Source organism: Heptranchias perlo, chromosome 34 (genome assembly GCF_035084215.1).
Source record: "Heptranchias perlo isolate sHepPer1 chromosome 34, sHepPer1.hap1, whole genome shotgun sequence".
Classification (NCBI taxonomy): Eukaryota; Metazoa; Chordata; class Chondrichthyes; order Hexanchiformes; family Hexanchidae; genus Heptranchias; species Heptranchias perlo.
Window position 1 is genome coordinate 16,178,231 of NC_090358.1, and position 13,091 is coordinate 16,191,321.

General features: G+C 42.7%; 1 protein-coding gene across 3 annotated transcripts in view; it reads right to left on the reverse strand.

Moving 5' to 3' along the window:
• The window catches only part of cgnl1 (cingulin-like 1), a 138,671-nt gene that overhangs the window by 48,438 nt on the left and 77,142 nt on the right, over nt 1-13,091 (reverse strand). For all 3 annotated transcript variants that reach the window (XM_067971511.1, XM_067971509.1, XM_067971510.1), the window contains one exon: nt 741-947. In XM_067971511.1, the coding sequence (XP_067827612.1) occupies nt 741-947 (207 nt within the window). The remainder of the gene's footprint in view (nt 1-740; nt 948-13,091) is intronic.

Sequence of the window (13,091 nt, forward strand, 5' to 3'; positions counted from 1 at the left end):
TGGGGCGCCAGCTCACAGACACCAGTCTTCCGAAATCGTAACTAAATGAGCAGCAGTATAAAAGCAGCTTGGGAAGCCAACCATAATCTGCTTTTGTGTGTGGAGAATTGGGTAGAGCTGGTGTCTGATGGAGTTTTTTTTGTGGGGGGGGGGGGGGCTGAGTAGGTGATTATAAATCAATTGAACTATTAAATCGTGAGAATAGAAATTATAATACTGAAATGATTGCATTATATAATTTCTCATCCAGACCATATGTATATATAATTTAAGCTCCTCAGAAGCTATTTGGTGATAATCACAGGGATGCCCTCAAGACGGTGGGTACGTCTCTGAATGGCCTAACTTAGTAGTTTCCTGACAGATCACTACTCCATATGGGCAAATCGAATGGATCAGGCCTGGAGCTTCAAATTCCTCCAGCAGCGAAGCTCTCTGTTTCTGAGGACCACCAATTATGTGGCATCGGTGGGGCTTCATTTGGCAATATAGTTGTGCATAATTTGGCACATCTTTTGCTTTCCTACTGCATCGTTTGACAGCATTGGCAAACAACTACTGGTTGTTTACCTTCTTCATCAAGAGGGCAGTTCTTAGCTGTCTTCTGCAAGATGCAGACTTCATGACTACTGCCACATCAAAGTGACTGAAACGCTACACTGAATAAACCTAATATGCTCAATCTTCAGATAAGGGGGCAGAGCAAACAGAGGACAGGGTGTAGATATAAACAGCATTACCTCCAGGCGTGCAAGTTTATCCTTCAACCTGTTCTCTTCTATCTTCATGTTACATATTAACTGATTAAGTTCACCAATTTCAGCCTGTAGTTCTACAATTTTTCGCTTCAGGCTCTCATTTTCATCCGTGAGATGCTTCACATGATCCTCCGCAGTGTTCCTTGCTTGTTTGGCGACAATTTTGTCTTGCTCCAATGCACTTTTGCTCTGTTAGAATAATTTAGTAATAAAAGCTGTGAGATTTTAATATTCCAGTAAGATTTTTTTTACAGTTATATATATATATAAGAGGCATCTTATTCAAAACATAAGACACACACAATCACTCCCACTAAGTGCATTAAAACAACATAAAATGGCTCCTCCAACTGATTCGTGAATGAATGCACCAATGAACCATATTGACCAAGATAGTCTCATTTGGTCTCAGTAATCCTGAGCTAAGGAGGAGGAAAAAGCAAGGTGTTGAGTTTTTAAAGGAATACATTAGTAAAGGAATACACTGGTGTCTTTGAGCTTTACCATCGAAACCATGACCCTGAAATTCCAGTGGGGTGTAGGGTGTAACTGGGATGGAAGGGCAGAAGTGATTCAACCGCAAGAGGCCAGAATTTGTGACAGAACCCTGATCCACTGGATTTCCTCTCCCTAGATGCTGCCACCCAATTTCCAATCGGAAGAGGGGGTGGGTGAGTCTCCCCAAGTCTGCTGAAAGCACTGGGATCATTTCCAGCCTGTACACCACCTGACAGACCCAATGGAAGCCATATCTGCTGAGAATAGATGTGGGTTCCACTGTGGGCCTTGTAAAGGTCCTGAACAGCTGAGGAAGGAATGATAATCGATCCCAGAGGGGACTGATTACTTAATATGGCCACAACTTATAAACTCTGAACATTAAGGCATTTTCTTTGAAATCTCCTCTTCAGCCCGTTAAGGACCTCTGGTTCCCCCAATCACAGTTGCACGGTACCATGCCGATTTCCCAGCACTTCTTCAGGACAGGCACTTCAGTAGTACCACGGCAAGCATGGGCCACCTGCCCCAACTGTTTAAATGATCCCGTCCCCAGCGTCTGGGATGAGGCCACCGCCCCTTGCTATAGGCAGCCCAGAGTCCTGCTCCTATGCACTTCCGGTGGTGGAGAAGGGGCCTGGAAATTTCTGGGTCTATGTTCCTTAGATAAGATCTGAGTTATCTCCGTTTGTTATTGTAGTTTTTTGTCAGCAATAGCCACTTTCTCATTGAGGTTGTGCAGGCTGACAGTTCATTACATAATTGTTCACTCCTAATCTTTCCTTACATTTCTGTACCATAAACATGACATAAACCACCAGGGTTCCACATTGCATGCCTTCACCATGAGTAAACTTTCACTGCTCATTGTAGCTAGATAGGAGGACTTGCAACAGATACAGTTGGTAAAGGATGGTCCTATCTGGTCAAAATGTCAATTGTAAGAATATATACTAAAAGGTCTCAGATCAAAGTAGTTCACCAATGTTATACTCCAATCTGCCTTTTGAATCTATAATTAACACTCACCATCTCTTTAAATTGGTAAGTTTCTAAAAGGAAAGTTAAACTCCTGCATGCAGATTTTCCTAGGGAAGAAATGCTTCTTCATGATACATTATATATCACTGACTACTGATAAGCCAAAAAAAGTTGATCACTTTCATGACAGCCAGAAGCTATTCCTGCGCTGTTTTGAGGAAAGTGTTATCAATCTATGCCAATATGACTATTGTTTCATTTTACCTGTAACAAATTAAATAGGATGGGAAACTCTGGACAACTGATTAGGTTTGATTTACATGATCAGGTGGAACCAAAAACCAGTTATTTAGCGATTTAAAATGGCAGCTGCTTCACTGTCAGATTAAATGGTTACAATTGTTCCTAAGCAAGGAGCACCCCCCCCCTTTAAGTTACTTCAAAGCCTCATCTCTCCATTACATTTGTATTTTGTGCATACCAAAGCCACTAACAAATGTACAAAAAAGCACTTAATCAATTTCACTGCCAAAAAAGCTAAAATCTGATTTAAGAGGATCACCTGCAACACTAGTTTATTGTCTCTCAAAGATAAGCTTCTACTTTTGCCATTTAGCTGCAACTAGAGATCACAGGAGACACTACTAGTAAGGTTTATAAATGCCATAGTGGTCAGTGTAGTGAGTAACAGACATATATATGTATGTTGGGTGACAACAGGATTAGCTCAGCTGTGGTGGTCCCCACCGTCAAATAGCATGTTAACTGTAACAGGTTCATGTGCAAAGATTGAAACTATGAAGAATTGGGCCGTCCTGACGAGGAAGATCATGGGTTTGATCCCAGTCTGGGCTGAATTAGCTGATCTCAGCCAGGATGTTAGGAAGGACATTTACAATTGGCCTCGTGTCACTGAGCTAGAAAAGGGGTGGTGGGTAGTGGGGGGTCAAAAAAGAAATCGGCCAGATTTCCTGCTCCTGATAGTTACTGGTGGTAAGCTTGCTTGTGAGGACATTGGGTCAACAGGAATTGCTTCAGTGCTGATGCCATGATTAGCCTACATGACCAAATACCCTGGCTGTACTCACGGATTGGGCATGAAGGAAGTACTGAAAGAGTAGCATGTGCCTGCAAACCATACCACAGCATGAGTCAGCATCTTCAGGAGAGGAGGGGAGAATTTTTTTTTAATACATTAAAGGGGCAGAATACAGAAAGCTTCACTCTGCCACTGGCCAGGCTATGCCTGATCTGGGAAGGCTTAGTCCTAAAAATGCATTCAGTTCCTCACTGCCATTCCTTACCTTGAGTACCAAAAATCAATTCACCCACCCCCCACCCAAAATGCAAATTTAAAAAGTCCTTCTCACCTCCCATTTCAAAAGTTTACCTCCCTCTCTTTTTTGTGCAGCTTGGAAGTGGGATTCTGTGATTACGTGAAGAGGAAGGGAGCACAGAAAATATAAGTAATGTTGAAAAAAAGTAACAAAAAGGGACTGTGCATCTTCACACAGTTCACCTGTAATTACATGACAATATCTACATAGAAACTAGTGATGTGTTTATACTGATGAATCAATTTCCACCAAGTGCTCTCAACTCACACTATTTATATATAATTGGTTACGAGTTGAGTTTGTGACTTGCTGCAGACCTTCCCCAGATGTCACAGAAGGTCCTTTCAGGCCAGCAATGCAAAAACACATTGGGAAGAATAAGAATTCAACACCGCCTCAGCAAAAATAAAACGGATGTCAGTGGCATCCAGCGTCATTGGCAGCACAAGCTTACAGGTGCATTTACCTTCCAAAGGCACGAGCACTGCCTCACTGAAGAGCCGCCACCTGCTACTATTCTTCAGTACAAATGCAGCATTATCTGAACATATAGGTCAATGGTATAGGGCTTACATCTTGATTCAGTTACAACAGGTGTAGTTCAAGAAAGACCAAAGGCACTTTCACATTTAGCTTTATTGTGGGAGAATGTTGTCAGCACACATGAAAGTGCAGATCTATGATTCTGCTCATTGGGATAAGGGAGTTTTAACAACATTAAAAATTAGGAGTTGACACAAATACATTCCTCCACAGAAGAAATGCCTCAGGTCTTTGAATGCCTACATGTTTGAAGTCCATTTAAGATCAAAATGAAACCACTTACCACCAGAACAAATGGGACCCATAGCTCCAAACACAATGCAGACAGGCATACAATAGGAACATGATTGTCTATAGTAAATGCTGCCATTCAGAACAATAAATGAGAAGGTAGCCATGGGGGTACTTGTGCTGTAAGACTGCCGCCATGGTTCCTACTTTTCAAAGAAACTAAGGATTATCTGCAAGCAGTATCAGTAACAAGTGATAGTGTATTGTCATCTGTTTACTTGTAAGATCAAGATATCATGTGTACACTCGGGCTTTTTGGCCTGGCCAATAGCACAGTTTACAACAACAATCTCATTTGGAAGAACAGGAATTCCTTTAATGTTGCTGTTCCGAGTTCTATGAAAGCAGTGCTCACATGAAGCACCGCTATGGCCGTGCGATGCTCTCCTCGATTTACCTTTCATTCTGCTGCTGTTGTTGTTGTTGCAGACAGATTTCGAAACAGAAACTCGCGTAATGTGTATTTTCACAACTGTGCTGTGTAATTTAAGGGATGAACAGAGTCATGTTTAGCAGGTAGGTACAAAAGGTACTGAATTTGATGGAAGCTCATTGCACCCACGAAAATCTCCATCATTGAGGATCAGGGGGTCAAGTTTTTCATATTAAAGGTGTTTTCTTTTTATTCGTTCATGGGATGTGGGCGTCGCTGGCGAGGCCAGCATTTATTGCCCATCCCTAATTGCCCTTGAGAAGGTGATGGTGAGCCGCCTTCTTGAACTGCTGCAGTCCGTGTGGTGAAGGTTCTCCCACAGTGCTGTTAGGAAGGGAGTTCCAGGATCTTAACCCAGCGACGATGAAGGAACGGCGATATATTTCCAAGTCGGGATGGTGTGTGACTTGGAGGAGAACGTGCAGGTGATGTTGTTCCCATGTACCTGCTGCTCTTGTCCTTCTAGGTGGTAGAGGTCGTGGGTTTGGGAGGTGCTGTCGAGGAAGCCTTGGCGAGTTGCTGCAGTGCATCCTGTGGATGGTACACACTGCAGCCACTGTGCGCCGGTGGTGAAGGGAGTGAATGTTTAGGGTGGTGGATGGGGTACCAATCAAGCGGGCTGCTTTGTCCTGGATGGTGTCGAGCTTCTTGAGTGTTGTTGAAGCTGCACTCATCCAAGCAAGTGGAGAGTATTCCATCACACTCCTGACTTGTGCCTAGTAGATGATGGAAAGGCTTTGGGGAGTCAGGAGGTGCGTCATTCGCCACAGAATACACAGCCTCTGACCTGCTCTTGTAGCCACAGTATTTGTATGGCTGGTCCAGTTAAGTTTCTGGTCAATGGTGACCCCCAGGATGTTGATGGTGGGGGATTCAGCGATTGTAATGCCATTGAATGTCAAGGGGAGGTGGTTAGACTCTCTCTTGTTGGAGATGGTCATTGCCTGGCACTTGTCTGGCGCGAATGTTACTTGCCACTTATAAGCCCAAGCCTGAATGTTGTCCAGGTCTTGCTGCATGCGGGTTCCGACTGCTTCATTATTTGAGGGGTTGCAAATGGAACTGTGCCAGCAACAATGGGAGTACCATGCCTGCTATTGACAGGACACTCTCAATGGTGGGGGAGTCCAGAACAACGGAGCATAAACTTAAAATTAGAGCTAGGCCGTTCAGGGGTGTTGTCAGGAAGCACTTCTTCGCACAAAGGGTAGTGTAAATCCGGAACTCTCTCCCCCAAAAAGTTGTTGAGGCTGGGGGTCAATCAAAAACTGAGATTGTAGGTTTTGTTAGAGAAGGGTATTAAGGGTTATGGAACCAAGGTGGGTAAATGGAGTTAGTATGCAGATCAGCCATGATCTAATTGAATGGCGGAACAGGCTCGAGGGGTTGAATGGTCTACTCCTGTTCCTATGTTCCTAAAAGTGCCTATAGAGATTTTGAAATGAAAAGTACACAGAACCCTTGAGCCCACAATTCTGCTTTCACAGGGAATCTTTTCCCATAACATTTAATAACTTATGTTCCTATAGTTTTCCTCAGTGGAGAATGTCTCAGAGCACTTTACAGAAAAGTAGGAAAGAATGGTAAAAGAACAAAATTAAAGATTCTTTATCTGAATGAGCGCAGCATTCGTAATAAGATAGATGAATTGACGGCACAAAAAGAAACAAATGGGTATGATCTCGTGGCCATTACAGAGACGTGGTTGCAAGGTGACCAAGGTTGGGAGCTAAATATTCAGGGTTATTTAACATTTCGGAAGGATAGGAAAAAAGGTAAAGGTGGTGGGGTAGCTCTGTTAATAAAGGATGAAATTAGTATAATAGTGAGAAATGATCTTGGCTCAGAAGACCAAGATGTCAAATCAATTTGGGTGGAGGTAAGAAATAGCAAGGGAAAGAAATCACTGGTGGGAGTAATATATAGGCCCCCTAACAGTAGCTACACTGTCGAGCAAAATATTAATCAGGAAATAAGGGGGGCTTGTAAAAAAGGTAATGCAATAATCATGGGCGATTTTAACTTTCACATAGATTGGACAAATCAAATTGGCAAAAATAGCCCTGAGGAGGAGTCCATGGAGTGTATTAGGGACTGTTTCTTAGTCCAATAGGTTGGGGAACCAACCAGGGAACAGGCCATTTTGGATCTGGTAATGGGTAACGAAACAGGATTAATTAATGATCTCAAAGTAAAGGATCCCTTGGGAAGCAGTGATCATAACATGATAGAATTTCACATCCAGTTTGAGAGTGAGGATCTTGGGTCTGAAACTACTGTATTAAATTTAAATAAGGGCAATTATAAAGGAATGAGGGCGGAATTGGCTAAAGTGGACTGGGTAAACAGATTAGATGGTATGATGATGGATAAGCAGTGGCAAAAATTTAAAAAGATATTTTATGACTCGCAACAAAAATAGATCCCTGTTAGGAGAAAAGACTCCACAAAAAGGGTGAACCAACCATGGCTAAACTAAGGAAGTAAAGGATGGTATCAGGTTAAAAGAAAAAGCATACAACATGGCAAAGATTACTAGTAAGCCCGAAGATTGGGAAAACTTTAAAAACCAGCTAAGGATGACTAAAAGAATAATAAAGAGGGAGAAAATAAATAATGAGAGTAAACTAGCAAGAAATATAAAAACTGACAGTAAAAGCTTCTACAAGTATATAAAAAGGAAGAGGGTAGCTAAAGAAAACATTGGTCTCTTAAAGGATGAGACTGGGGAAATAATAATGGAAAACAAGGAAATGGCAGAGGAATTGAACAGATATTTTGTTTCTGTCTTCACAGTAGAAGACACTAATATTATACCAATAACAGTAGAAAATCAAGGGGCAAAGGGGAGGGAGGAACTAAAAATAATCACTATCACTAGAGAAAAAGTACTAGGTAAACAAATGGGTCTAAAGGCTGACAAGTCCCCTGGACCTGATGGCTTGCATCTGAGGGTCTTAAAGGAAGTGGCTACAGAGATAGTGGAAGCATTGGTTGTAATTTTCCAGAATTCACTAGAATCTGGAAAGGTCCCAGCAGATTGGAAAACCGCAAACGTAACACCCCTATTCAAGAAGGGAGTGAGACAGAAAGTAGGTAACTATCGACCAGTTAGCCTAACATCTGTCATTGGGAAAATGCTAGAATCCATTATTAAGGAAGTAGTAGCAGGACATTTGGAGACTCATAATACAATCAAGGAGAGTCAACATGGTTTTATGAAGGGGAAATCATGTCTGCCAAATTTATTAGAGTTCTTTGAGGAAGTAACAGGCAGGGTGGATAAAGGGGAACCAATGGATGCAGTATATTTGGATTTCCAAAAGGCATTCGATAAGGTGCCACATAAAAGATTACTGCACAAGATAAGAGCTCATGGTTTTGGGGGTAATATACTGGCATGGATAGAGGATTGGCTAACTAACAGAAAACAAAGAGTCGGGATAAAAGGGTCATTTTCAAAATGGCAATCTGTAACTAGTGGGGTGCCACAGGACTCAGTGCTGGGGCCTCAACTATTTACAATATATATCAGTGACTTGGATGAAGGAACAGTGTGTCTTGTGGCCAAATTTGCTGATGATACAAAGAGAGGTGGAAAAGCAAGTTGCGATGAGGACACAAAGTGTCTGCAAAGGGATACTGACAGGTTAAGCGAATGGGCAAAAATTTGGCAGATGGAATATAATGTGGGAAAATGTGAAGTCATCCACTTTGGAAGGAAAAATAAAAAAGCAAAATATTATTTGAATGGAGAAATACTACAAAATGCTGCGGTACAGAGGGATCTGGGTGTCCTCGTACATGAAACACAAAAAGTCAACGTACAGGTGCAGCAGGTAATCTGGAGGCCAACGGAATATTAGCCTTTATTTCTAGGGGGATGGAGTATAAAAACAGGGAAGTCATGCTACAACTGTACAGGGTGCTGTTGAGACCACACCTGGAGTACTGCGTACAGTTCTGGTGCCCTTATTTAAGGAAAGACATACTTGCATTGGAGGCAGTTCAGAGAAGGTTCACTAGGTTGATTCCGGGTATGGAAGGGTTGTCTTATGAGGAAAGATTGAACAGGTTGGGTCTATACTCATTGGAGTTTAGAAGAATGAGAGGAGATCTTATTAAAACATACAAGATTCTGAGGGGACTCAATAGGGTAGATGCTGAGAGGATGTTACCCCTCATGGGGGAATCTAAAACTAGGGGGCATACTCTCAGAATAAGGGGTCGCCCGTTTAAGACGGAAACGAGGAGGAATTTCTTCTCCCAGAGGGTCATGCATCTTTGGAATTCTTTACCCCAAAAAGCTGTGGAGGCTGAGTCATTGAATACATTCAAGGCTGCATTAGACAAATTTCTGATCAGCAAGGGAGTCAAAGGATATGGGGAAAAGGCGGGAAAGTGGAATTGAGGTAAAAATCAGATCAGCCATGACTACATTGAATGGCGGAGCAGGCTCGAGGGGCCGAATGGCCTACTCCTGCTCCTATCTCTTATGCTCTTATGGTCTTAAAAGTGGCTGCAAAGCAGGAGAGAAAAATAACAGAGGAAATAACATGGGTAGAGGAGGGGATGTGAAGGCACAGATAAAGAGAAGGATTTTAAGGAAGTTCTTGAAAACAGTGAGGGAAGTGGTGAGGTGGAGGAAATTTGGGGAGTTCCAGGGATTGGATCATAGTGCCTGAAGGAATGGCCAGATTGGAAGGCATGGGAAAGAAAAAGTAAATCCGTGTCTGAAGAGCAGAGTGACCATGCAAGGACATATGGTTGGAGGAGATTGCAGAAAAAGGGTATAGCAAGGCCATGGAGGGATTTGAACAAGAAGATGAGAATCTTCCAATAGATCTGTTGGTATATAGGAAATCTGCGGACCTTGTCGACAATGGGTGGGGTGTAATGGGGGTGCATGCTTTGTACAAGAGAGGACACAAATCCTCTATATGCCTAACAAATACATGGAGCCAGCAACAAGAGCATTTCAGAATTCAGGCTTTAAAATATTGAAGGCATGGACTATGGCTCAGCAGTGATGAGAAGGAGATAGAAGCAGAGACAAGCAATGTTTCAGAGGTGGAAGAATATGGTCTTGGTGATAGATTGGATATGCAGAAGAAGCTCAGCTCACGGTGAACAGGATGCTGAGCCTTCACACCACCAGACTAGTTTTGAGGTGGCAGCCGGGAAGGTTGGGAGTCCAGTATGGCACTGGCGCTGAGATATTACCAAGAATCAAAGAGGAAGGCTTTGGCTTTACCAACATTAAGCTGGAGGAAATTATGAGTCATTCCAGAACTTAATGTCATTCAGTCAGTGAGAAAGGATGGCAACAGCCAAAGAATCAAAGGCAGAGATAGAGAGGTAAAACAGAGAACTCCAGAATACTTATGGAAGTTGATGCCAAGCTTGCTGAGTGGCAGCATGTAAACAAAGAAGAAGTTCTGGGCTACACCAGATGAGCACAGGAGGAGAAAATACCGGAGGAGATGTAGTGGCTTCATTGTGATGGCTAGGACTGGAGTCAAGAGAAAAGTCAGAAGGGAGGTGGACTGTGGAGGAGAGACACTGAAGGATGATGGATGGTCAAAGAAGAGGATAAGGAGATACAGAGACATGGTCAAAATCTCACAGGATGACATCCGTGGCTTTGACCAGGGCAATCTTGGTGTTGTGGGTGGGCGGAAGCCAGATTGGAGGATTGTGAAAAGAGAGTTATAGGAGAGATGTGAGTTTTGTAACAAGAATACAATGTGGAGAGAAAAGGGAGATTACTTGAAAATAATGGAAGGGTTGGGAGGGTTTTAAGGAGTGGGATGATAATGGTAGTTTTGAAGAAGGGAGGGACAGTACCAAGAAATAGGAACAGGTTGATGAGATCAACCAGCAAGAAGCTGAGGAAGGGTAGTGGATGGTTAGGGCCTAGATCGGGACAGGTTCAAGGAAGCAATTAGTGGGTTTCAGGGACATAAGTTTGATGAAGGCTTAAGAGGGAGTTACGGGAAAAACAGAGAGGTTTGGAGAGGGTGGGGTTTTACTGGGAGGAGGGTCTTGTTCATAGGAATGCAGCCATTCTGCAGGGTGGTGCGTCATTGGGGGTTTTGGGCAGTTCGTGAAATGTGATTGGCAAAAGTTACCCCACATGAGCACGAAAGGTGAAGGAGGCCACATGACAGGAGAACAAGGCAGTTTGGTAACTGCTGGAATAAGATAAATGCAGCAGTGAAAACTAAGAAATCCTGTCTCTACAATCACTTTGCGGTAAAATTTGTTTTTTAAAAATGTTTTAGTTTGATAGAGGAAAATTCAGAATTAAAGATTTGGACCTCCCTTACACAGGGGTCAAATTAAGTTCAGGGGTTACTAACTCAAAGGGAATTTGGTTTATTCCCATTGCAACATACTTCATTCTCAAATCAGTTAATTTGTCAGCAGATATCAAAACGAATGATGCATGGGCACTGGTATACCAAATGGTTAAAAAAGTGGCTGGAAACTGCATAAGCAAGTTACAATAGATGAACTCATGTTCCTTTCCTGGAGGGAGGGGTTCTGTTTAAAACCAGTATCTGGAGGATTGAAGATTTTTACTCCATACGCCATTTTTACTTCTTTATAGTATCAGCCGCTATTTATTGCAGCCTTTTGAGTTCAAAACAGCATATTATTGGGAAGATTGGAGACCAGTATAAGCAGGATTTTACAGAAGTGACCTCTTCAGTGAATAGTCCTTCCAAGATTCCATATTTTATCACTTTCACACACACACATAGTTAGCTATCTACCTCTTCTACAACATGTACAGTCTCCACCCAAAGCTGTTGCCAAAAGTAATGTTTTGATATTCCAGCAAAATCCTCAAGAGAATATTTCACCAGTGACAGTGAGCTATGTCAGGCCTCTGAAGAGAATGCAGGATCTATCCAAGTTATAATGGTCTTCAGTACTGGTGAAAGAATGCCTGGAACTCCCATTCACCAGCAAAACATTCTGTTTATTAAACAAAAGAGTTGGTAACCGAATCTCAAGTGTGTCTTTAAAACTGATTCTGAGGCTCACAATCAACTGTCATTTCACACGTTAATCATTTTGAATTATCAAGGTGATGATATATTGGTCTGTTACTAATGCCTTTAGCTGAAGATTATCAGCTCTGAAGAAAGGGACAAACCCGAAATGTTGACTGGTTGTTCTTTCAGATGCTGATTAACCTGCTAGCTTTTCATTTTTATGCTTCAGATTTCCAACATTTGCAGTGTTTTGTTCTTTAAAGTTCCAAAGATAATTAGGTAACCCTCATGCTAACATTTCAATGCAAATCAAGTGAACGTTCTTAAGAAGAGAATATTATTTATGCGATTAACAAATTGGGTGTCTGAAATAGTTAAAAAACATCAGCTATTAGACCTGAATTATAATATGTACAAAATAAATAAGTTTGAAGATTTAAAGGATAAGTGTATGGGAAATTTCCAACATAAGCCAGGCAATATAAAAAAGTGTAAAGAAATCTCCGTTTCGAAGATGAATTGCATGAGGATGCAGCTCGCCAGTCTAATTTAAATGAGACCCATGACACGATTTCAATCAGGTCTCAGACCTACCCATTCCGGCGCAGGAATCTTTCCCTGAAGCCCAGTTGGCGCCGGTAGGATGACACTTTACAATTTCTCCTGGGGGGGAATGGGGCGGCGGAGGCGATCGGGAGGGAGGGGGGGGTGATTGGGCAAAGCAGGGGGTCGCCAATGATCTTCAGGACTGCTGTGAAGCCAGGAGGAGCACTCCTGCTCCTCTCAACTCCACATTTAGGTAAGTACTATTTTTTTTAAAAACTTACCCTTTTGGTGGCGGCATCCAGCGAACGCAGCTGGCCATGCGTCGGCTGCGGGTAGGACAGCCCAATTTTGGTAAGAGGTCCTGAAACACGCGTTAGGCAAATAGTGGGCCTAATGCCTGTTTCAGGCGTGGGCCCTGGATACCTATACCTCAGCCAATACGGTGGACAACGCACTTCCAACATGGAACGTGTGCACGAATGCCACCCGCCATATTGGATGCTTAGGCGCCCATTTTGCGCCTGTAAAACGGGTGCAATGTCATCAAATGTCTAGGCCATTGCATTTTAATTTGACTTTCTGCTCCCTGCAGGCAACCTCTATTTTAGAGCTGGGAGCCAATCCACCAATGTCAGAGATGAGGCCAGTTGTGGAATACTACACTAGATATCCCAAAGATTGTCAACAGGCCAATTCTGCA